The following is a 27,366-nucleotide window of genomic DNA, read 5'->3' on the forward strand; positions in this document are numbered from 1 at the left end:
AACATGAAAGTCCTAATGATGACAACAACTGTACAACTTGGCTGAAACCGCTGCTGTTGTGTCTTGTGTGAGAACGGAACGCCTTGCCCAAGAATGTCAAACCAAATAGCGGAAAGCCAAGGTTTTGAGGACAGAAACTTCAATTTATTCATCATCCCGATGAGGTCTTGCACGTCTAAGAGATACAGAAACACAGGTCAATTGGCTGATCCCCTAGTGGCCAACTGGCTGATCCCCTAGACGCCAAATGGGTGATCCCCTAGTGGCCAAATGGTTGATCCCCTAAAGGCCAACTGGCTGATCCCCTAGTGGTTAATTGACCGATCCCCTGGGAGTAAATACATATTGTTAAAATTGTACGTGCAGTACCATATATGGTATCAATATTAATAGATTACGTTCATCAGTCACGATACCAGTGCATGCATATGTATGTGTAGGAGTCATTAGGTATATTGAAGTATAATGTCGACGACACCAGACATGACACTCTACCCAGTTACATTATACCTGTACTGACATCGGGCCAAGCAGTCGTTTCCTTGCCCTAACCTTTCAGTGTTGAGCGACAAGCGAGGCAGCAACAAATATCACTTTTAAAGTCTTTGGTATGACCCGAACGAACTGACGCTCTAACCATTAGGCCACCGAGGATGGGGAGCTAACGCAGAGAAACTAATAACCCTATAGGTCTTTTAGGTGAGTACCAGGGGCCGCCTAGAGTTAAGCTGGTTTAAATCAGAAAGTGGCTTTTGAATTGCAAGAGGGGGCATTTTATCCGGTTTATTTGCCCCTGCTAGCGACGTTGCTGTAAGCCAGTTTCAGATTTTGGGTCGGTTTATCTGTGCTGTGTGAACGGTAACGGGATTAAATGCCCCGGATACGCGGAGGTCAGGATGACGTTGCAATTACTAATCCGGTTTAAATGTGATCATGTTAACGGACAAAGGCTTGAAGTGGGTTAAAACCGGCTTAGCCATATGGTCGTGCGAACGCACGCATTTTGACAAATTAGATTTAAACCGGTTCAGTTTAGATCCGGATTAAATTTTGCCCGTGGCAATGGGGTACAAGCCAACAAAAGCCCTTAGACGGCTAGATGAAAGTCTTGTGAAAAACTCTCATAGGAAAACGTTCGAAAAGGGGTCTTTGGTTTCCGTATTACACATTTTGTCTTAAATGTCCGCAAGGGTTCTTTGGAAAGTATATGGTTCTGACACGAGAGCCTCGAGTTCAGCGCGTGCAACAATTTTAAGGAGGATATCTTGTCTTCAAGGTATTTTTCCATCTGACTATTGCTTCTCTGTTTTAAACTGTCTTTTTCTCGTCTCTGTTTCAGACTAAGCCTCAATAGCCTGCTGGTGGTGGTGATAGGAGCCCTAATGGTGTTAACCGTTTATGTCCGCTTTCGCCTGCCCGTTGAGGACATCGCGGAGTCAAGTAGATGGCGAAAAACTGATCATTCCCCATCTAAAGATCACACCACACGTCCCCATATGGAGTTCTGCGGTGAAGAGAAACGTCATGTGGTTTTCATCAAAGTACACAAAGCCGGCAGCAGTACTATTGCCAACATCCTATTCCGGTTTGGAATTTCCCGCAACCTGACATTTCTGATGCCAGCCAGGGACGTGACGGTATCCTTACACCTGTCCCAACCGTGGAGAAACATTCTCCCCGTGCCACCGGGGGCCGATCACTACGATATCCTGAGCAACCACGCAGTTTACGAGAAATCCGAAATAAAGCGCCTGTTTCCTTCAGATAGTGTTATAATTGCTGTTCTCCGCAAACCTATGGGTCAGCTGGAATCTAGCATGTATTATTACTACAGCAAGCAATATGATGGCCACGATGACAAGGTTGGTGCTTACCTCAAAAACCCAGAGTTGCTGAGAAGTGATCGTTACATCAATAACTCAATGGCGTACGAGTTGGGCGTCCCCAGGCAACAATTCTTCAATGAGAGTTTCGTGCGGGCTCACGCCGAAGTTATCTCAAAAGAGATCGATTTTATTATGATTTTGGAAAGACTGGACGAAAGTTTGGTGCTGTTGAAGCGGCGGCTATGTTGGAAGCTACAGGACATAATCTATATCATCCGGAATGTCAACAAGAAGAAACCTCATGTACAAACGTACAGAGGAAGAGTTGGAGAGGCTCAAGGCCATGATGCCGGCACACTTTGTCTTGTACAACTTTTTCTACAAAAAACTCCAGCAAGAAATTTCAGCGGCACCAGGACTGCAAGAGGAAGTGGAACATTTCAAGACGTTATTACGACTTGTCAGTAATTTTTGTCAAGACACCTCTGCTTCTGCCAAATATCTGGAGCTTCCCGACAGCAAATGGAACAAGCGCTCCGTGATTCCCCGACAGGATTGTATAGTTCTGCAGTTAAACGGAGCTGAAATACTAAGACATGCTAGAATTTATCAGTACGGAGAAAACTGGCAGGAATTCAGGCCTTCCTCAGCAGAATCATTACTATGAGTACCTCTCTATACAGTGTTTGAGGAATGGGTCTACAATACGACAATGTTTAGAGAACGTTTCAACCAGAATACACCATCATTCTGAAGTATACTACTATTTATTTATTTATTTTATTGGTGTTACATCGCACTCAAGAATATTTCACTTATACGGCGACGTTCAGCATAATAGTAGGAGGAAACCGGGCAGAGCTTGGCGGAAACCCACGACCATCTGCAGGCTGGTGACAGACCTTCCCCCGTACGGCCTGAGAGGACGCCAGCATGAACTTGGCTTGAACTCACAACGACCGCACTGGTGACAATGCGCCGCGCTGGCGTGCTAACCCCCTCAGTCACGGGAGACCGTAATGGTAAAATAACGAAAATGTCTGCTTTTGCAGGGATATGGGTAGATAGAATGTTAAGAATATAAATATTTACAGACACAGTGCCATGGAATTCATAACATAATTCGGACGAGAACTACACGCTTATCACCATGACTGTACCCATACTCAATTATGTTCAATGGAATATTACGTACTCAAATATCACTATGCAATTCTCATTTAGTCATTTCTATTTATTATTAACTCTTTCAGTATAAATGTCAAATAAGACAAGCGCCAAAGATAAAAATACAAAGTTATATCATTATCTGGAGTGTACCATTGAGTATTATCAACGTAGTGTCATTATTTTCTTTATACATATTTGGCTTGACAATCCGTTTCTATAATAACAATTGGAGAAAATTCAGGTAAGACCTGTTTGAAAGAACCATGCTAGCATGGATTGGGTTGGGGAATATTTTCATTTTTGCATATTTAAGACCATAATTTAAATAAAACCATAGAGTATTGCAGGTAATTAACAGCAATTCACAGGTAAGTATATGTGATGGAATGTCTTGCATTGGTAATTGCCATCACTAAACACATGGAATGTAAATGTAACAGATACTCAACCTGAAGCCGCATACATACACAGCAGATAGCTACACAATGAAACAATAAACGTTCAGAATCGTCAATATAAATAAGACGTGAAGAAACATACTCCATGAAAGGTCCACAGTGAAATCAGGGAACGGCAATTCTGTACTGGATTCAATGTTTTGTTGATCAGATTGTCATCTTCCAGACAAACACAAACACAAGGGTAAATGTCCCCACTAGGGACCTGTAAGGCTAAGAGCATCCATCAGGAATACTCCAAACACCAGGTCATGTTGCTCATCAAACCATAGCACCAGTCATCTCCAAAGGTCTTCAGTAATATTACAAAATACTTGAGTCTGTCATTTATTTCATTGTTTTCTGATGATAATTATTAATTCATAAGAAAAATACATGTACATGTAACTCAAAGAAGTTAGCAGCCCTAGTACATGTAATAAGCAACAGCATTCTACGAAATGGTGGTGACTACTAATACATTAGTTCATGTTCTTAGGTCTGCAGTTTATTAAAATTGTAGTGTGTTGTGGTGTTGTCATTATATATATCGGTAACTAAAACAGAGGCTAAGTAGACAGGTCATTAATTATACATCTTTATAGCAAGGGAAATACTGCAAGTCTCCAGTGACTACCCTGATTCCATGTATAGGGCCATCCTCAAGTGGTCTGTAACCTTGTGACCCTCATTAACAGCAGAATGACAAGCAAGCTGGATGCCCTTCAAGAATGGACAGACAAGACGTCACCAGATAGCACTGGACTCGAATCTCACCAAGACAAACTCTGTGTGTAACAATATCTCAGTCAGATTTTAATACAGTGGTGAACAGTAGTGTCTCCAGGCCTGTTCCCAGGGCAATACCTGCAGACAGAAGCACAAGACACTGATGAGGACAACAACCTTTGATTGTTTAAAATAACATATGATACCAAAGTTTATGTTGGAAAGTGAAAACTAATTGTACAATCAACATGTCGATATCGGGTTGGGAGTAAAATTTCATTCATAACAGATTTATTTGAACAGTATCAGCTAGTTGAGTTTTTGCTTTTGAGAACACCACTGCATCTGTACAAGGACCTCACCAATCTCCAGCATGAAAGCCAGTATCCAGAGGGAGCTAGAGTCAACAAGCATGCTACCTGGTCCAGTAGACGAATTCTAGCACTAGGCCAGCGAGGCAAAGGGGTTGGGATGTGTGCCATGTCCTTACCCAGTGTCACAAACAAGGCAGCCAGGTTGACACACAGCTCCCTGTCCCTGGGTGGATACTTCTCCTCATTTAGAAGCAGATAGAATATATTAACATAGGAGGCGCCACCTAAAAGTCCCACATAGATCATCAATGCTGGCAGCAGATACACTGGAATGAACTTGTACTGAAAAAAAAACAGGATTGGTCAGTAACGCCTTTTTATATACATTCAGTACGAATAATGAGGAGTGTAACCCCCTTTTGCATATGGTATAGTCAGAATAATAAGTTGCCAGTATATAAGGAATGTCTACATACCACTTAAAATAGATGATAATCTGCTAAGACAAGAGAAGAGAGCTGTGTGCACTCACATGGACATCTATGATCCACGCAACCATGGTCACTAATATGGTGAGACAAGAGAAGAGAGATCTGTGCACTCACATGGACATCTGTGATCCACACAATCATGGTCACTAATATGGTGAGACAAGAGAAGAGAGCCCTGTGCACTCACATGGGCATCCCTGATCCACACAACCATGGTCACTAATATGGTGAGACAAGAGAAGAGAGCCCTGTGTACTCACATGGGCATCCCTGATCCGCACAACCATGGTCACTAATATGGTGAGACAAGAGAAGAGAGCCCTGTGCACTCACATAGGCATCCCTGATCCACACAACCATGATCACTAATATGGTGAGGCAAGAGAATGAATGAATGAATAATTATGGTTTAACGCCACATCGGCAGTATTTCAGCCATATCGTGGCGAGAGGAAGGTCGAAACACGAGGCGGTTGAGGTTTCCGATATGGTGGTGAGAACATTAAAAATGGAAACAAATGTTTGGACATGTTTAAAACCAGATTAGAATAACCAAAAACAGTTAAAACTCGAAAACCCTCATATTTTAAAAATAATATATCAAGAAATGTATATATAACATTATAGATAAATATTTATATATTAATAAATTATATCTTGTGATAAATATTTATATATTAATAAATTATATCTTATGATAAAGGCCAATGGCCTTCAAATAATTGATGACAACATCGCCAGCGATGTTGTCAAACAAATCATATGTAGAGTCGACCGTGTAGAATCTCTGCCGAACGTGGGCAGTCTACACAGTCAACCAAGATATGTTTGATGCTATATTGGGCATCGCATCCAACGCACTCGGGAGCACTGCTCCCATCTAGTATGAAATTGTGCGTTAGACGAGAATGCCCAACACGACACCTTGTTAAAACTACTTGGTCTCTACGAGACTTTTCGCAAGTATAATTGTTGTAGCCAATGACCGGATGAATAGCATGCAGTTTATTATGGACCTGCAAGTTCCATTCACCCTGCCAAAGGCAACGAATATATTTAAGAATATTGGTCTTTATGTCAGTATAAGGGATTTTTATCTTAGATATGGGTTTATTTGGGGCAGCTTTCGCCTCCCTGTCTGCGACTGTGTTTCCATGGATACCAATATGACTTGGTATCCAGCAGAATATAATATTTTTACCTCTTCTAATTAGTTTCCTATGTATGGCTAAAATTTGAAGGATCAATGGATTTTTAAATTAATTATTCTGTATTGCCAATAAGAAAGACGAGTTAGTGCATATCATTGCCCTCTGGGCACACCCAGAAGAAACATATGATAAGGCCAGGAGTATAGCTCTGGCCTCAGCAGAGAATATTGAAGAAGAGGATGAAAGACGAAAGGAAGAGACCCGCTGCTCCAGGACAGCCGCAGTCGCAACCCTGTCCCCATCCTTCGACCCGTCAGTATATATAAATTTATAATCCATATAATTAGCTTTAATTTCAGCAAAACCTTGCTGAATTATAAGAGAATTTATATTCCATTTATTATATTTACGTAGATCAAATATTAGTTTAGGTTGTGGGAGAAGCCATGGAGGAGACTCCGGAAAAGAAACCGGAGCTATATCTTCCTTCTTGATGTTAGCTCCCACAATATGGTCCTGTATACGAAGACCGAACGAAGGGATCTTGTTAGGACATTTAGTATATTTGTCTACATACAATGGATTGAAAACACAGTCGTAGGCAGGGTTTGTTGGATGTGCTTTAAGCTTTGTAGCATATTGAAGGCTAAGTTTTATACGTCGGTTATATAAAGAAGGCTCATTTGCCTCCACGTATTAACTTTCTACTGGTGAGGTTCTAAAAGCACCAAGGCTGAGCCTCAAACCTTGGTGATGAACAGGATCCAACATTTTAATGTACGACTTCCTAGCGGAACCGTAAATGATGGATCCATAGTCCAATTTAGACCTCACCAGAGAACGATATAAATTAAGTAAAACTGATCGGTCAGCACCCCAATCGGTGCTAGACACGACCTTAATTATATCCAGAGCCTTTGAACATTTAGCTTTAAGCATTTTAATATGAGGTATAAAAGATAGCTTACTATCAAATATTATACCTAAAAATTTTGTTTCTCCAACAATTTTAACCTGTTCACCACAAACATTAAGCTCAGGGTCAAGATGAAGTTTCCGTTTATTACAAAAATGCATACCGACGGTTTTAGACGTTGAAAATCTAAAACCGTTTTCAGTTGCCCATTTCTCCATCTTATTGAGACAAAGCTGCCACTGACGTTCGATATTATTCATATTCTTAGCTCGGTAGCATATAAGGAAATCATCCACGTATAAAGAACCCCCTGTGCCAGATGTTAATGTTTTTGCTAGGCTATTTATTTTTATGCTGAACAGAGTTGGTGATAGAATGCTGCCCTGGGGTACACCCATTTCCTGCTCATAAGGGTCAGAAAGAGTGGAACCCATCCGTACCTTAAACTGACGATCAGATAAGAATTGGGATATAAATATAGGTAAGCGACCTTTTAGACCCATATTAGCGAGATCTTTTAAAACACCATATTTCCATGTGGCGTCGTAGGCCTTTTCAAGGTCAAAAAATATGGACACCACATGTTCATTATTGATGAAGCCATCGCGAATAAAAGTTTCGAATCGAACAAGGTGATCCATGGTAGATCTACCTTGCCGAAAACCGCATTGAATATTAGATAAAAGCTTGTTGGTTTCAAGAAACCAAACAAGTCTATCATTAATCATCCGTTCCATAGTCTTACAGACACAGCTGGTAAGAGCTACGGGACGGTAATTATTTGGATCAGTATGATCCTTACCCGGTTTGGGAACCGGAATAATACACGCCTCCCTCCATGATGGTGGAAAATTACCAGTTATCCAAATATCATTAAGCAAGTCCAGGAGAGTCTCCAGTGGCTCAGGTGGTAAATGGTTCAGAAACTTATAATATACATTATCAGGACCACAGGCAGTATCGTGGGCCCTTTTTAATGCAGTTTTAAGTTCCTCGATATTAAAAGGATGATTATAATCTTCTAAATTCTTAGAAGAAAAGGGCAATTTAATTTTCTCCTCCTTTAATACGTTGGAATTCTTTAGAGTAATTCTCATCAGAAGATTTGTTTGAAATTGTTTCAGCTAGTTTATTTGCTATATCGGGTGGAGAAGTTAAAATATTATCTCCATCTTTTAAATGCTGAACTTTTGCTTTATTATTTCTGAACCATGTTCCAGACCTTACGCATGGGTGTTTTTGACGTAATGCCTGAAACAAAGTTCCGCCAACAAGATCGTCTCTTGGACTTGAGTAATCGACGAGCCTTAGCTCTAAAAATACGAACCTGGTTTAAGTTATTATCAGTAGGACATATACTAAAATTTCGCTCGGCCTTTTTGCGGTCTTTAATGGCTTTGCGACAGTCCTTATCATACCAGGGTTTGCTTTTGGATTTTGGATTTGTCGAGGTTTTAGGGATAGTTCTATCGGCAGCTCGTAATACAAGCTCGTTAAATTTTAATATAGGATCATTTGTTGCATTGAGAGTCTCTGAAAAGATATCAGCCTCGCAGAACATCTCAAATGCGATCCAATTTGCTTTATCGAATTTCCACCTAGCTACACGTTCTAAAGAATTAGAAGTGATATGCTCTAGGATAATAGGAAAATGGTCACTGCCACAAAGATCGTCATGTACCTTCCAAGGAAAATCTGGGAGAAGTGATGGATCTGTGATAGTGAGATCGATAGCAGAATAAGTGCCATTACCCGGATGTAAATAGGTATTAGAACCATCATTGAAATAACACAGTTCTTCCTTACATAAGAAGTCTTCGACTATCTTGCCCTTATTATTTATGTTATTACTGCCCCATAGAGGGTTATGGGAATTAAAATCTCCCATTATAATAAACGGTTTAGGTAATTATTCTGTAAGATTATGTAACTGAGAAGCTGACAAAGAAGTGTTTTAGACAGTGAAATACGAACGGCCACAGTCTGAAGCTCTATATGCAGAGCAACAGGGCTGTGGATAATACTGTTATTAATGAATATCAAGGAGCCGCCTGCAGCTCGCTCTTCTTCATTTGAATAAGTACTATATAATGAAGAATTTTTAAGGGCTACTTTGTTTTTGTCAGATGTCTTCAGGTGAGTTTCCTGAAGACATAGGGCTACTGGATTTAAAGATTGAACTAGCTGTGTTATTTCAATAAAATTTACCTTAAGGCCTCGACAATTCCATTGCATAATTTTGTCATATATCGCCATTATGGAGGAAGACGTATTGGGGATTTATGTCTTGACCGAGGACGACCCTTTTTGGGAGATCTACTAGGAGATCTCCCAGGTGCAGATGATGTATCCATCAGGTCTGCACATGAAGTTGAAGGATCGACATCCTCCAACGATCCAAACTTATTATAAGTTTGGATTGGGTCCCTAGTGGCCTTAGAGGGACGCTCCAGGGGGCCACTAGGTTTATCCTTTTTATGATTTTTCTCAGGTTTATTTTTGTCACCCGTTGTTTTCTGTGAAGAATCAACGGGTTTATTAGATTTAGATTTATTATCACATGAAGTGTGGTCAGATAAAGAAAGTGCTGGATATTCAGGTAAAGTATTAGGTATTTTAGATGGGTTGATATCAGTCTGAGATGATGAGCTGGCTGTCTTATTTATGGGTTTCGTGACGAGTTTCTGTGGCTGTTCTTTGTCAATGGGCGAAGTAAAAGTTGTTTGGACCCCCACAGAAACAGTGGTTTTCCTTACAACGTTGGCAAAAGTAGATGTTGTAAGGCCATGCGTGACAGAGACCATACGCTTCGCTTCCTGATAGGATATATTATTTTTACATTTTAAGGTTATAATTTCTTTTTCTTTTTTGAAAAGAGGGCAGTCCTTGGAAGAGGCCATGTGGGCTCCGCTACAATTGAAACATTTTATTGTTTTTGTGCAGTCAAATCCCTCATGTCCTGCTTCCGCACATCTAAAGCAGACCAGTGTGTTGCGGCATTGACTCCTGCCAACGGTTTGGCCATGGCAGGAGTCACACCGGGTGGGGTTAGGTATAAACAACTCCACTCGTACGCTATACGGTCCGACAAATGTAGATGACGGAAGGGAAGGTCTGTTAAAAGTTATCATATAAGTGTTCGTTTTTATCAGGTTTCCATCTCTTTTTATTATGAAGCGTTTGACCTTAATCACTCCTTGATGTTTAAGTTCTTCAGTTATTTCTTGCTCTGTCATTTCAGTAAGGTCCTGGTCTCTGTCACGAATTATTCCATGACAGCAGTTCAATGTATTATGTGGAGAAACAGAAACAGGCTGCTCTCCTATATTTTGAATTTTTAGTAAATTTATATATTGTTGTTTTCTGGAAACTTCCAACAAAATGTTCCCAGATTTCATTTCTTTGACTTGTTTCAGAGTTCCAGCATAACTTTCTAACGTTTTTTTTTTAAGTACAAATGGATTTATTTTCATTTTGCCTTCATTTTTATTAGATATTACTAAGAAGGTATTTTCTCTTTCAATATCTAATGGAACTTCATTTTTTCTTTTCTTAGCAACGACTGTTGTAATTTCAGAAGAAGCCATGTTATATTTTATTTAATTTCACCCTGCGTGTCCCCCACCCACCACGGAGTGCCAACAAGGGCGAATCTACCTCTGCGGATGACCAGCAGAGAATAAAAACAGGGAATCCACGCAAGGTATACTCGAACAGATTGAGTTATACCAAAAGGTTAAATTCAATCTACTCGATTGACCCATTAGCCACCGCCTTCTGCATTGACCCCAAAGGAAGTGCTGTTGAAGAAGAGCCAACTTGACATCTCGGTAAGACAAAGAATAACAAACGGGATCAAGTGTAGGGCTAGACATGACCAGCCGATTGATCGGACCGGGCCCATCCGACCTCCCGTCTCTCTCCAAGTAAGGGCCAAAGTGACGTGTTGGGCTTGAGGATCTCGCAAGACCAACACACCCTCAGCCACAGGATCCCGTCCTCGGAGATTACGGGTCGCAACCCACGGCAAACAGGTCGCTTCCCGGTTGCCTCTCACACAACCGAGAAGATGTGAGCCTATTATATTCACCGGGCTCACACAGGAGAGCTCTAGGTTAGTCGACTTTTACGACAAGCTTGCCTAGAGGGCTGAGGTCCTATTCTTATCACCCCGGAAACCCCACGGGGGGTGAGGCAAGAGAAGAGAGCCGTGTGCACTCACATGGACATCCGTGATCCACACAACCATGGTCACAAATATGATGAGACAAGAGAAGAGAGCTCTGTGCACTCACATGGACATCTGTGATCCACACAACCATGGTCACTAATATGGTGAGACAAGAGAAGAGAGCTCTGTGCACTCACATGGACATTCGTAATCCACACAACCATGGTCACTAATATGATGAGACAAGAGAGCCCTGTGCACTCACATGAACATCTGTGATCCACACAACCATGGTCACTAATATGGTGAGATAAGAGAAGAGAGCCCTGTGCACTCACATGGACATCTGTGATCCACACAACCATGCTCACTAATATGGTGAGACAAGAGAAGAGAGCCCTGTGCACTCACATGAACATCTGTGATCCACACAACCATGGTCACTAATATGATGAGACAAGAGAAGAGAGCCCTATACACTCACATGAACATCCCTGATCCACACAACCATGGTCACTAATATCGTGAGACAAGACAAGCTAGCCCTGTGCACTCACATGGACAGCCGTGATCCACACAACCATGGTCACTAATATGATGAGACAAGAGAAGAGAGCCCTATACACTCACATGGACATCTGTGATCCACACAACCATGGTCACAAATATGATGAGACAAGAGAAGAGAGCCCTGTGAACTCACATGGACATCTGTGATCCACACAACCATGGTCACTAATATGGTGAGACAAAAGAAGAAAGCCCTGTGCACTCACATGGACATTCGTAATCCACACAACCATGGTCACTAATATGATGAGACAAGAGAAGAGAGCCCGGTGCACTCACATGGACATCTGTGATCCACACAACCATGGTCACTAATATCGTGAGACAAGAGAAGAGAGCCCTGTGCACTCACATGAACATCCCTGATCCACACAACCATGGTCACTAATATCGTGAGACAAGACAAGCTAGCCCTGTGCACTCACATGAACATCTGTGATCCACACAACCATGGTCACTAATATGGTGAGATAAGAGAAGAGAGCCCTGTACACTCATATGGACATCAGTGATCCACACAACCATGGTCACTAATATCGTGAGACAAGAGAAGAGAGCCCTGTACACTCACATGGACATCTGTGATCCACACAACCATGGTCACTAATATCGTGAGACAAGACAAGCTAGCCCTGTGCACTCACATGAACATCTGTGATCCACACAACCATGGTCACTAATATGGTGAGATAAGAGAAGAGAGCCCTGTGCACTCACATGGACATCTGTGATCCACACAACCATGGTCACTAATATGGTGAGACAAGAGAAGAGAGCTCTGCGCACTCACATGGACATCTCTCATCCACACAACCATGACCACTACTATGGAGAGACAAGAGAAGATAGCTCTGTGCACTCACATGGACATCTGTGATCCACGCAACCATGGTCACTAATATCGTGAGACAAGAGAAGATAGCTCTGTGCACTCATTTGAACATCCCTGATCCACACAACCATGGTCACTAATATGGTGAGACAAGAGAAGAGAGCCCTGTGCACTCACATGGACATCTGTGATCCACACAACCATGACCACTAATATGGTGAGACAAGAGAAGAGAGCTCTGCGCACTCACATGGACATCTCTCATCCACACAACCATGACCACTACTATGGAGAGACAAGAGAAGATAGCTCTGTGCACTCACATGGACATCCGTGATCCACACAACCATGTTGATTAATTGCAGTGCTGAGAGGACATCTACTCTGCGAATCTGAACCAGCTGCACTGAGGACCGAGACACAAAAACTCCAGCCTAAAGTCATAACAAAACAAATTTATTGATTTATCTGATTGGTGTTTTATGCTGTACTCAAGAATATTTCACTTATACGACGGCGGCCAGCATTATGGTGGGAGAAAACCAGGCAGAGCCCGGCAAAAACCCACGACCATCCGCAGGTTGTTGGCACACCTTCTCATATACGGCCAGAGAGGAAGCCAGAATGAGCTGGACTTGAGCTCACAGCGACTGCATTGGTGAGAGGCTTTTGGGTCATTACGCTGCGCTGGCGCACTAACCAGCATAAAGTTCTGGACAGTCATGATTGTACTCCTGCGGAGCTCTGACTTAGGCAGCACACACTCTGGTCACATACTCAAACAGATACGCTGTATATGTATCACATACCTGATAGCAGAACTGTAGAGCAGTATAAAGTTCTGGACAGCCATGATTGTACTCCTGCAGAGCTCTGACTTAGGCAGCACACGCTCTGGTCACATACTCAAACAGATACACTGTATATGTATCACATACCTGATAGCAGAACTGTAGAGCAGCATAAAGTTCTGGACAGTCATGATTGTACTCCTGCGGAGGTCTGACTTAGGCAGCACACACTCTGGTCACATACTCAAACAGATACACTGTATATGTATCACATACCTGATAGCAGAACTGTAGAGCAACATAAAGTTCTGGACAGCCATGATTGTACTCCTGCGGAGGTCTGACTTAGGCAGCACACACTCTGGTTACATACTCAAACAGATACACTGTATATGTATCACATACCTGATAGCAGAACTGTAGAGCAGCATAAAGTTCTGGACAGTCATGATTGTACTCCTGCGGAGGTCTGACTTAGGCAGCACACGCTCTGGTCACATACTCAAACAGATACACTGTATATGTATCACATACCTGATAGCAGAAATGTAGAGCAGCATAAAGTTCTGGACAGTCATGGTTGTACTCCTGCAGAGCTCTGACTTTGGCAGCACACACTCTGGCTACATACTCAAACAGATACACTGTATTTGTATCACATACCTGATAGCAGAACTGTAGAGCAACATAAAGTTCTGGACAGTCATGATTGTACTCCTGCGGTGGTCTGACTTAGGCAGCACACTCTCTGGTCACATACTCAAACAGATACACTGTATATGTATCACATACCTGATAGCAGAACTGTAGAGCAGCATAAAGTTCTGGACAGCCATGATTGTACTCCTGTGGAGGTCTGACTTTGGCAGCGCATGCTCTGGCTACATACTCAAACAGATACACTGCAGACATCTATCAAGAAAGAACAGCCAATCAATACAGCCACATGCATATTTGATTCAGTGGTTCTTCGGACACTTGGGCATGTGTTTAGAACATAAACTGCAAAGCTACCATCTAATTAACAATGAAAGGCATGACAATGAGCAATACAAATTAAACAGAATACACTCACCAACAGACCTGTGTCCTCAACAATACACACACCAACAGACCTGTGTCCTCAACAATACACACACCAACAGACCTGTGCCCTCAACAATACACACACAAACAGACCTGTGTCCTCAACAATACACTCACCAACAGGCCGGTGTCCTCAACAATACACTTACCAACAGACCTGTGTCCTCAACAATACACTTACCAACAGGCCGGTGTCCTCAACAATACACTTACCAACAGGCCGGTGTCCTCAGCAATACACGTACCAACAGGCCTGTGTCCTCAACAATACACATACCAACACGCCTGTGTCCTCAACAATACACTCACCAACAAGCCTGTGTCCCCAACAATTCATTCACCAATAGACCTGTGTCAACAACAATACACTCACCAACAGACCTGTGTCCTCAACAATACACCCACCAACAGACCTGTGTCCTCAACAACACACCCACCAGCAGACCTGTGTCCTCAACAATACACTCACCAACAGATCTGTGTCCTCAACAATACACTCACCAACAGGCCTGTGTCCTCAACAATACACTCACCAACACGCCTGTGTCCCCAGCAATTCATTCCCCAACAGACCTGTGTCCTCAACATTACACTCACCAACAAGCCTGTGTCCTCAACAATAAACTCACCAACAAGCCAGTGTCCTCAAAAATAGACTCACCAACAAGCCTGTGTCTTCAACAATACATGCACAAACAGACCTATCTCCTCAACAATACACTCACCAACAGACCTGTTTCCTCAAAAATACACTCACCAACAAGCCTGTGTCCTCAACAATACACCAACCAACAGACCTGTGTCCTCAACAATTCACTCACCAACAGACCTGTGTCCTCAACAATACACTCACCAACAAACCTGTGTCCCCAACAATACAATCCACTGATCGGTTCTGGTCAATACACCCACTAACAGACCTGTGTCCTCAACAATACACTCACAAACAGACCTGTGTCCCCAACAATACACTCACCAACAGGCCGGTGTCCTCAACAATACACTCACCAATAGACCTGTGTTCCCAACAATACACTCACCAACAAGCCTGTGTCCTCAACAATACACTCACCAACAGACCTGTGTCAACAACAATACACTCACCAACAGACCTGTGTCCTCATCCACTGATCTGTTTTGGTCAATACACCCACTAACAGACCTGTGTCCTCAACAATACACTCACCAATAGACCTGTGTCCCCAGTAATACACTCATCAACAGGCCTGTGTCCTCAACAATACACTCACCAATAGGCCTGTGTCCTCAACAATACACTCACCAACAGACCTGTGTCCTCAACAATACACCCACCAACAGACCTGTGTCCTCAACAACACACCCACCAGCAGCCCTGTGTACTCAACAATACACCCACCAACAGATCTGTCTCCTGCACAATACACCCACCAACAGTCCTATGTCCTGTACATTACAACCACCAGCAGACCTGTGTCCTCAACAATACACTCACCCATAGACCTGTGTCCTCAATAATACACTCACCAACAGACCTGTGTCCTCAACAATGCACTCACCAATAGACCTGTCCTGTACAATAATCCACTAACACACCTGTCTTATACAATACACCCACCAACAGCCCTGTGTCCTCAACAATACACCCACCAACAGATCTGTCCTGTACAATACACTCACCCACACACCTGTCCTGTACAATACACCCACAAACAGATCTGTTACCTGTACAATACACCCACCAACAGCCCTGTGTCCTGTACAATACAACCACCAACATCCCTGTGTGCTGCACAATACACTCACCAGTAGACCTGTCCTGTACAATACACTCACCTACGGACCTGCCCTGTACAACACACTCGCAAACTACAGTGTCCAGTACAATACACCCACAAACTATCCAATGTCCCAAACAATTACATGTAGTACCTCCTGCTTTCTCCAGTTTTTACAAAGGAGTTGAGACATTTCTAATGAAACTATTGCTTTAACCATGATACAAAAACTGGAATTACAACAAGAAAAATAACTTTGCTCAGGCACTTATATTGAAGTTGATTTTTGACCTTTCTCTAAAACCATAATGGCTATACCTAAATAACTCATTTTTTAAATATTTCAAAAAATTGAAAATGGTGTACTTACATTTAAGGCAAGCCAAAGAATAAGTTTTAAACACCTGATATATCTGTGACATCTGCTCTCCTCTATCACCTCTGAGTCATCTGTAAACACCACCAAATACATCCCCAATCACTTATCTTACAAGTATGTGCCATATGTGAACACCACCAAATACATCCCCAATCACTTATCTTACAACTCTCCGCCATATGTGAACACCACCAAATACATCCTCAATCACTTATCTTACAATTCTGTGCCATCTGTGAACACCACCAAATACATCCCCAATCACTTATCTTACAAGTCTGTGCCATATGTGAACACCATCAAATACATCCCCAATCACTTTATCTTACAAGTCTGTGCCATATGTGAACACCACCAAATACATCCCCAATCTTTCATCTTACAATTCTGTGCCATCTGTGAACACCATCAAATACATCCCCAATCACTTACCTTACAATTCTGTGACATCTGTGAACACCACCAAATACATCCCCAATCACTTACCTTACAATTCTGTGACATCTGTGAACACCACCAAATACATCCCCAATCACTTACCTTACAATTCTGTGCCATCTGTGAATACAACCAAATATATCCCCAATCACTTATCTTACAAGTCTATGCCATATGTGAACACCACCAAATACATCCCCAATCACTTATCTTACAAGTCTGTGCCATATGTGAACACCATCAAATACATCCCCAATCACTTTGTCTTACAACTCTATGCCATATGTGAACACCACCAAATACATCCCCAATCACTTATCTTACAACTCTGTGCCATCTGTGAACACCATCAAATACATCCTCAATCACTTATCTTACAATTCTGTGCCATCTGTGAACACCACCAAATACATCCCCAATCACTTATCTTACAAGTCTGTGCCATATGTGAACACCATCAAATACATCCCCAATCACTTTATCTTACAAATCTGTGCCATATGTGAACACCACCAAATACATCCCCAATCACTTTATCTTACAACTCTGTGCCATCTGTGAACACCATCAAATACATCCCCAATCACTTACCTTACAATTCTGTGACATCTGTGAACACCATCAAATACATCACCAATTACTTACCTTACAATTCTGTGACATCTGTGAACACCACCAAATACATCACCAATCACTTACCTTACAATTCTGTGCCATCTGTGAACACCACCAATTTACATCCCCTATCACCTACATGTACATGTAACAATTTGTGAACAACACTCTACTGTTGCTACATCCCCATTCACCTATCTTACAGCACTATGCCATCTTTAAATGACACCAAATATATCCCCACTGACATATCTTACAACATTATGCTGTCTAAGAATTACACTAGCTACATCACCAATCACCTATATGTATTTAAAAGACTATGCCATCTATAAACGAAACCAAATACATCACCAATTACCTATGTTACAACACTACGCCATCTGTGAACACCACCACATACGTCCCCAACCATCTATGTTACAACACTATGCCATCTGTAAAGAACACAAACTACATCCCCGTTACAGCCAGCATTTTGAAATCACAAGAATGATAGTCTGTTCTGCATGAGTTCCTACTTGTGGGAATCTGTCCAGCCAGTAAGGGGGCATCCTCTGAGTCCTCCACCTGGGCATGCTGCACGTTGATGTTGGTCCGACTGAACAGGTCAGGTGAGTAACCAGGCTCATGGATGACCACAAAGTAAGCCAGCCAATAAATCAGCACCACAGGGGTCGTCAACAGGAAGGCCATCCTGTGCACAGACAAGGTAAATACAGAGTTGTCAACAGGAAAGCCATCCTGTGCACAGACAAAGTAAATAAAGGGTTGTCAACAGGAAGGCCAACCTGTGCACAAACAAGGTAAATACGGGGTTGTCAACAGGAAGACCATCCTGTGCACAAACAAGGTAAATGCGGGCTTTTCAATAGGAAGGCCATTCTGTGCACAGGTAAGTTACATGTAAATGTGGGGTCGTCAACAGAAAGGCATTCCTGTGTGCAAACAAGGCAAATGCGAGGGCGCCAACGAGAAAGCCATCCTGTGCGCAAACAAAGCAAATGCGGAGTTGTCAACACGAAGGCCTGTCTGTGCACAAACAAGGTAAATACAGGGTTGTCAACAGGAAAGCCATCCTGTCCACAAACAAGGTAAATACAGGGTTGTCAACAGGAAAGCCATCCTGTGCACAAACACGGTCAATAAGGGGTTGTCAACAGGAAGGCCATCCTGTCCACAAACACGGTAAATAAGGGTTGTCAACAGGAAGGCCATCCTGTCCACAAACATGGTAAATAAGGGGTTGTAAACAGGAAGGCCAAATGCGGAGTTGTCAACACGAAGGCTTGTCTGTGCACAAACAAGGTAAATACAGGGTTGTCAACAGGAAAGCCATCCTGTTCAGAGACATAGTAAATACGGGGTTGTCAACAGGAAAGCCATCCTGTGCACAGACAAGGTAAATACTGGGTTGTCAACAGGAAGGCCATCCACAGGCCATTGTCCACAAACAAGGTAAATACTTATAATAAATGAAGGAATGCTGAATAACTGTATTCTCCAGCTTGTAACAGGGCCAACACCCACAACACCCAGGGGCAACATCCACAACATCCAGGGACAACACCCACAACATCCAGGTACAACACCCACACATCCAGGAACAATACTCAAAACATCCACGGACAACACCCAAAACATTCAGGGACAATACCCACAACATCCTGGGACAACACGCACAACATCCAGGGGCAACATCCACAACATTCAGAGACAACATCCAGGTACAACACCCACAACATCCAGGGACAACATCCTGGGACAACATCCACAAGATCCCAGGACACACCCACAACATCCAGAGATAACACCCACAACACCCAGGGGCAACATCCACAACACCAAGGGGCAACACCCACAACACCAAGGGGCAACATCCACAACATCCAGGGACAACACCCACAACATCCAGGTACAACACCCACAACATCCAGGAACAATACTCAAAACATCCACGGACAACACCCAAAACATTCAGGTACAACACCCACACATCCAGGAACAATACTCAAAACATCCACGGACAACACCCAAAACATTCAGGGACAATACCCACAACATCCTGGGACAACACGCACAACATCCAGGGGCAACATCCACAACATTCAGAGACAACATCCAGGGACAACATCCTGGGACAACATCCACAAGATCCCAGGACACACCCACAACATCCAGGGATAACACCCACAACACCCAGGGGCAACATCCACAACACCCAGGGGCAACATCCACAAGATCCAGGGGCAACACCCACAACATCCAGGGATAACACCCACAACACCCAGGGGCAACATCCACAACACCCAGGGGCAACATCCACAAGATCCAGGGGCAACACCCACAACATCCAAGGATAACACCCACAACATAGGGGCAACATCCACAAGATCCAGGGGCAACACCCACAACATCCAGGGGCAACATCCACAACATCCAGGGACAAAATCTAGGTACAACATCCAGGGACAACACCCACAACATCCAAGGAAAACACCCACAAAATTAACCTTCCACACATCATACAGATGTTCTCATCAACACAAATACTACTGTCCCACTTAGCATAAACATTATAGTGGAGATTACCAAAAATACATATGTAGACAATAACTCAAAAATGATGGTAGAAATTTGCTGTACAGTACTGAACATTTTTCAAGTGACACAGTTTGCTTGATTCTGACTGTTTCATCTATGTTTTTGCGAAGTTTAATTAATTCTTATTGTATAAACTTAATTATTGGCATCAAACCTATCACTTTTAGGACAACATATTCATGTGATAAAACATTTTTACATACCAAACTTTAAATGATACCCAGTAATACTGTTTTGGAGATTAACAATACTGATAGAATCAACACAAACATGATAATAAAGACTTACACAAGGAGGGTTGTAGACATTTACACAACAGGGTTGCAGACATTAACACAAACAGGGCTGGAGACACTAACACAAACAGGGTTGCAGAAGTTAACACAAACAGGGTTGTAGACACTAACACAAACTAGGTCGTAGACATTAACACAAACAAGGTTGTAAACATTAACACAAACAAGGTTGTAGACATTAACACAAACAGCTCTGTAGACATTAACACACAGCACTAGACATTAACACACAGCACTACACATTAACACAAAGTTGTAGACATTAACACACACAGCATTGTAGACATTCACACAAACAGCACTGTAGACATGAACACAAACACAGTTGTAGAGATCAATCCATGTAGGATAGGGCTAGGACATTACTACAAAGAGGGTACTCACTTGTTGAGGCGGCGCAGCTGTTGCTCATCTCCCGACTCTGTGCCCACAGAGCAGTCTGCACAAACACACACAAAATGACATACAATGTATTTGTTTTCAAATGAACTGTAAATATGGTCAAACAATACACCTCAAAGGGCTAAATCTTGTCATGACACTGCACTGCTAGATGGAAAAGTGCCCTAAATGGATAAAGCATCTGCTCTGAGATCAATGCATCACACAAATAAGGATGATACTACCTGACCTCTTCATAGATCAGAAACAGAAGTACATAGCCATTCAAGTGCATATAAAAGTGCATATGTTATGAACAATAAATGACATGTTTAGCTAGGCAGATTTAACATGGTATATATTCTATATTGGGACTCAGACAGTGCTTCAGCACCTGTAATGATACCCCTGTGGTTGTGTGACTTCTGACTGAGTGACAATCCATACATTGGCTTCAATGACCTAACAACTTAACAACAAAATTAACATCTCATGCATCTCATGCCTCGAATGTATCATACACTCTATATCAAGTTCCCTGCAGTAAACTTACGCTCATTTAACTAAACCCTTCGTCATTTTGTTCATTATTAATTCAGCCTATAAGTAGCAAATACGTGGCACATCCCATTTAACAGCATTTCCTCCCAAATTGCATGTTTGCTACACAAAGAGGCACCAGGCATGGCACCAAGGATGGCACCAGGCATGGCCCCACCATTCCACTCGCAAGGCAGACACCTCACTCACAAACATGTACTCCACAGCTTACAGTTTGGCATCAAAAACCTTGGCTCTTCACAGTAAAGTTATAAGAGGTCTACATAGTTAGTGGACTGTTCATGCTCTATTCAAAATCTAATCACATACTAAAAATAACAAGGCTATATTCAAAAGAAATCTCTGAAATGTTTCTATAAGCAACTAGTATTCAAATCCATGTTAGAAATTCGATATGCCAATGTTTCAGACTAGGGGTAGTTATTTTAATGGTGGCTTGTACATGTGCATTGGCAGCAAAATTTCAGTTTCAGAAGCAGATATGAATAGACTGTACATCAGCGGTTGATAGATGTCGACCTTAACTATCAATTATTGCCACTTAAGAGCTTAAAAATACTGAATACACAGTTTAAAAAAACTCAAAAGTATGCTACAAGGTACAGAAAAGCTGAATATGTTTCAGTAACACTCAATTCTGAAAAAGACACTCCTTGTGAAATATGCGGAGGTCGGAACGTCTTTATCAGTGCTGTCTGAAAGTTTTGTTTTCACTACATGTTCATACCACACTTTCCTGCCATTTTGACAATCATCCCATCATTTTCATTGCTGCTGGTCATACATCACCTTCGACTTCCTTCTTTGCAACCTGGGACACGTCACCCTCAATACAGATTTATGGTAACCCCACACCCATATAATACATTCACCATCACACTGTACAGAGAATTGTCATATATATGTACTGTTTTTAATAATATTGTTTGATTGATTTTAACTTGGAAATAGTGTTAATTAAAGAATTAATCATTAAATTACATTTGATATTCTTTGCTTATGTATTACCTCACTCATATAAATAATTGACTGCATCACAGCTAGTGCAACACTTTTCGTATTCCGATGACCCTCTTCAGCCTGTACATGGCAGACTGATGCGTCACACATATTTTGCATTGCAGTTTAATTCTATAATCACCTCTATTAAACATCACTATCAAAGCTCAGAATGCACTTATCCTTCAATGGCCATATGTAATAGGGTTTTTTATGAACGGTTTACGCCTTCCACCAGGTCACTTTTCAAACCATGTGTGCGCACAAACTTCTCAGAGATGTGAACAAGCGCTTTAATTTGGGATTATGAAACAAGACATTTCATTGGTCACGTAATTTTCATTGAGCCAATCACAGGTCACATTACACAGTAGTCTATGCTCACCGATGCAAGCAGCCATTTTCCTGTCAGTTACCGGCGTCAATGATCAATTACATTCTGTTTAAACTGGCATAAAGATTGAAAGATTTTCTTGTCATTAAAATGAATATATAGTACATATGAATACCAACTGAAAGCTACCAACTGAAAGCAAACTGTACTTGCCAACATATGAAATTGTTGTTCTCTTGGAGTTTGCATGGTGATCGAGAATTTATGCTTACATGGCTTATCCATTACTCTATTACAGGGCATTATATCTGGAAAAAAACTCAATATGGCACTATTACAGGGCAGTTAGACCTGCAAACAAACAAAATATGGCACTATTACAGGGCAGTTAAATCTGCAAGAAAACTCAATATGGCTCTATTACAGGGCATTATATCTGGAAAAAAACTCAATATGGCACTATTAAAGGGCAGTTAGACCTGCAAACAAACAAAATACGGCACTATTACAGGGCAGTTAAATCTGCAAGAAAACTCAATGTGGCACTATTACAGTTCAGTTAAATCTGCAAAAAAACTCAATGTGGCACTATTACTGGGCGCTTAGATCTGACAAAAACTCAATATGGCACTATTACAGGGCACTTAGATCTGACAAAAACTCAATATGGCACTATTACAGGGCACTTAAATCTGAAAAAAAACTCAATATTTCTGGTAGAGTAGTTAACATTTCGACATCTATTAACCCCTGTACATCTGCAAGAGTAGCAATTTATCCTATCATCTGTCACTCCATACAGCAATCCTAATTTGTCTTAATGGGTAACACTTCTTGGTTCAATCCTCACAGCTTAGTTTGAGTACATGGATCAGTGCCCAGATATATATTTTAATATTATACAGAAACATCACCACCTACCTGTAGACTTAATATGAAAAAGAAATCCATGTCTCCAAATACTTGTTTACAAAAAATACTTGTTATGCCATTATTTGTGTAGCATATCTAAATACATCATGTTGAACCACTGATTCAGACAATTACTCATTTTACCAGTTAATAAATATAATTAAACACATACAGAAATAGGGCCTCTAGTCAATTTACCCCAGTCCGGGTTTTTACTTTAACTGCAAGGTGACATCATGTTTACTCTAGCTCTTTAATTTCCGTATTATAGTCAAAGCAGTACTCTAAGGCAAATAAAAGTTGTGAACTTTGGCGATGCAGGTCAAAGTGATAAATAGCTTTCTCGGACATTGGACATACTGGAGGGATGTTTCTTACACTACTCGATCTGTTGATACAGTAAGCCTGCTGTGTCATTTACAGTTTATGTAGCCTGCAGATACAAGGCCCGGGTATTCCTGGCTCAGGTCATAGCCTCCCTAGGGCTTGTGCTGGTGATTTTGACCCCTATTAAATACATACAAAATTACAATAGGACTGTTGTACAACTAGATTCATGCTTAATTCTGAAACAATGGAAATAAATCTAGGCACCACTGAGGCTGATCTACGCAAAAAAATAGAAAATCTTTTCTTTGTATGCAAGAAAGACAAAGGAACAAAGTTTAAAATCTTAAATTTTTATAAACTTGAAGAAAAAAAATTATATCATAAGACTTCATCATGAATTAATTTTAACCATTGCCCGGTCAGATGCCATCTTCTCAATCGCATCAGCCTTCGGCATCCCCAATAAATTGTTCACCGATTCTGATATTTGCTTTTTAGAAAATGCTGATTAAACAGTAACATAAACGACAAAAAATGTATTTGTAAAATTTGAACAGCGTGTCTAAGTAGACCTATTGTCTGCTTGGGAGATGAATGCGATTTGGGCTAAGATAGTATGGCACTGCCTGTCATAATTTGTGACAGCGTCACAAAAATTTAGGCCACACAATCTGATAGCAAAGTGTTTCCCTTACCCTTATAAGGTATACTTCAGATGTATCTGAGGTGTGTTGAAGGTGTATCTGAGGTACTGCCAATTATTCAAATTAGTACCTCAAGTACACCTGTAGTACACCTCAGTGGAGGTGTACCCTGTAAATAAGGTAAAAAATATGATGCCTGAGGTGTATTTGAGGTACTACTAAGGTATAGCTGAGGTATACGTTTCTATTTATTTATTTATTTATTTCATTGGTGTTTTATGACGTACTCAAGAATATTTCACTTATACGACAGCAGCCAGCATTATGGTGGGTGGAAACCGGGCACAGTCCAGGGGAAACCCACAACCCACCGCATTGGTAAGAGACTCCTGGGTCATCACGCTGTGCTAGCGCACTAACCAACTGGGCCACGGAGGGCCCCTACACACTTATAAGCAAGGTGGATGGATGGATGTATACTGTTTTCACTTTTACTTTGATAGAAAACAAGCTCAAAACACTTAAATAGAAATTATGGATAAATTTAAGGTAGTTTGTAAGTGCATGCTGTTCTTGGTTCACAGTATCTGTAAATCTCAGCTGACTTACAATAACAACAAGAGTGATTTACGGTTATGTGAGGCTTTCTAGCAGCTTGATGCAAATTTAGTGCTACCCCTTTCCTATGCATTTTAGAACTGTTCATGTGCCCAATCATGTCACACATTCTGTCCCTGGAAGCATCAATCAGTGTTTGGGTTGTTTTCCGACGGCGCGGAATATATGCACCTTTGTGTGTATTCAGTCAATCCATGTGTGTATTCGGTCAATCCATGCTCTGTTCTAAATACACCTGTTGATATTGTCACATTATGATCACCCATGTAACTGGGTCCACAATCAACGAAGTCAAAGAAAGAAAGAGTACATCAAAATATTTGAGTGCCGAAAAATCTATATACACCTCATACTTTAGATCTAATAAACTCATACACCATACAAATGAGTAAAGCTATCAAAAATGTGTAGGTCTCCCATAGGCATATAAACTTCATCTGAGATGCAGTTGTGGTGCTTATTTGCATATTGTGTACGACACCTCATCTCCACCTTGGATAGGCTTTCTCTACATCTCCAACTACTATAGGTAGGTATATGTGTGTGTATGCTTGTCCAGCTACTATAGGTATATGTGTGTGTATGCTTGTCCAGCTACTATAGGTCTATGTGTGTGTGTGCTTGTCCAGCTACTACAGGTATATGTGTGTGCATGCTTGTCCAGCTACTACAGGTATATGTGTGTGTATGCTTGTCCAGCTACTATAGGTCTATGTGTGTGTGTGCTTGTCCAGCTACTACAAGTATATGTGTGTGTATGCTTGTCCAAGCTACTATAGGTATATGTGTGTGTATTTGCTTGTCCAGCTACAATAGGTCTGTGTGTGTATGCTTGTCCAACTACTATAGGTATATGTGTGTGTATTCTTGTCCAGCTACTATAGGTATATGTGTGTGTATGCTTGTCCAGCTACTACAGGTATATGTGCGTGTATGCTTGTCCAGCTACTATAGGTATGTGTGTGTGTATTCTTGGCCAGATACTATAGGTATATGTGTGTGTATGCTTGTCCAGCTACTATAGGTATATGTGTGTGTATTCTTGTCCAACTACTATAGGTATATGTGTGTGTATGCTTGTCCAACTACTATAGGTATATGTGTGTGTATGCTTGTCCAGTTACTATAGGTATGTGTGTGTGTGTCTGTCCAACTACTATAGGTATATGTGTGTGTATGCTTGTCCAGCTACTATAGGTATATGTGCGTGTATTCTTGTCCAACTACTATAGGTATTTGTGTGTGTATTCTTGTCCAGCTACTATAGGTATATGTGTGTGTATTCTTGTCCAGCTACTATAGGTATATGTGTGTGTATGCTTGTCCAGTTACTATAGGTATGTGTGTGTGTGTGTCTGTCCAACTACTATAGGTATATGTGTGTGTATGCTTGTCCAACTACTATAGGTATATGTGTGTGTATGCTTGTCCAGCTACTACAGGTCTATGTGTGTGTATGCTTGTCCAACTACTATAGGTATATGTGTGTGTGTGCTTGTCCAGCTACTATCGTTCTATGTGTGTGTATGCTTGTCCAGCTACTATAGGTATGTGTGTGTGTATTCTTGTCCAGCTACTATAGGTATATGGGTGTGTATGCTTGTCCAGTTACTATAGGTATGTGTGTGTGTGTCTGTCCAACTACTATAGGTATATGTGTGTGTATGCTTGTCCAGCTACTATAGGTATATGTGCGTGTATTCTTGTCCAACTACTATAGGTATTTGTGCGTGTATTCTTGTCCAGCTACTATAGGTATATGTGTGTGTATTCTTGTCCAACTACTATAGGTATATGTGTGTGTATGCTTGTCCAGTTACTACAGGTATATGTGTGTGTATGCTTGTCCAACTACTATAGGTATATGTGTGTGTATGCCTGTCCAGCTACTATAGGTATTTGTGTGTGTATGCTTGTCCAGCTACTATAGGTATATGTGTGTGTGTGCTTATCCAGTTACTATAGGTATATGTGTGTGTGTGTTTGTCCAACTACTATAGGTACATGTGTGTGT

At 41.5% G+C, this 27,366-nt stretch overlaps 2 protein-coding genes across 4 annotated transcripts in view; one reads left to right on the plus strand and one right to left on the minus strand.

Moving 5' to 3' along the window:
- Positions 1-933: 933 nt before the first annotated feature.
- Positions 934-2,315, plus strand: LOC135467594 (galactose-3-O-sulfotransferase 2-like). The gene is made up of 2 exons (XM_064745366.1): positions 934-956; positions 1,340-2,315. The coding sequence occupies exons 1-2, from the start codon at positions 934-936 to the stop codon at positions 2,292-2,294; spliced, it is 978 nt and encodes a 325-aa protein (XP_064601436.1). The 3' UTR covers positions 2,295-2,315.
- A 1,840-nt stretch (positions 2,316-4,155) lies between these two features.
- LOC135466325 (battenin-like) overlaps positions 4,156-27,366 on the minus strand; it is a 29,093-nt gene continuing 5,882 nt past the window's right edge. Inside the window, exons 8-14 of one of the 3 annotated variants that reach the window (XM_064743754.1) lie at positions 20,958-21,012; positions 18,195-18,370; positions 16,612-16,691; positions 14,191-14,310; positions 12,931-13,041; positions 4,653-4,818; positions 4,156-4,300 (exon numbers count right to left, since the gene is read on the minus strand). In XM_064743754.1, the coding sequence (XP_064599824.1) occupies positions 4,239-4,300; positions 4,653-4,818; positions 12,931-13,041; positions 14,191-14,310; positions 16,612-16,691; positions 18,195-18,370; positions 20,958-21,012 (770 nt within the window). In that variant the 3' untranslated portion in view covers positions 4,156-4,238. The remainder of the gene's footprint in view (positions 4,301-4,652; positions 4,819-12,930; positions 13,042-14,190; positions 14,311-16,611; positions 16,692-18,194; positions 18,371-20,957; positions 21,013-27,366) is intronic. The other 2 variants (XM_064743755.1, XM_064743756.1) reach the window with 2 other exon arrangements.

This window comes from Liolophura sinensis, chromosome 6 (assembly GCF_032854445.1).
Source record: "Liolophura sinensis isolate JHLJ2023 chromosome 6, CUHK_Ljap_v2, whole genome shotgun sequence".
Lineage (NCBI taxonomy): Eukaryota > Metazoa > Mollusca > Polyplacophora > Chitonida > Chitonidae > Liolophura > Liolophura sinensis.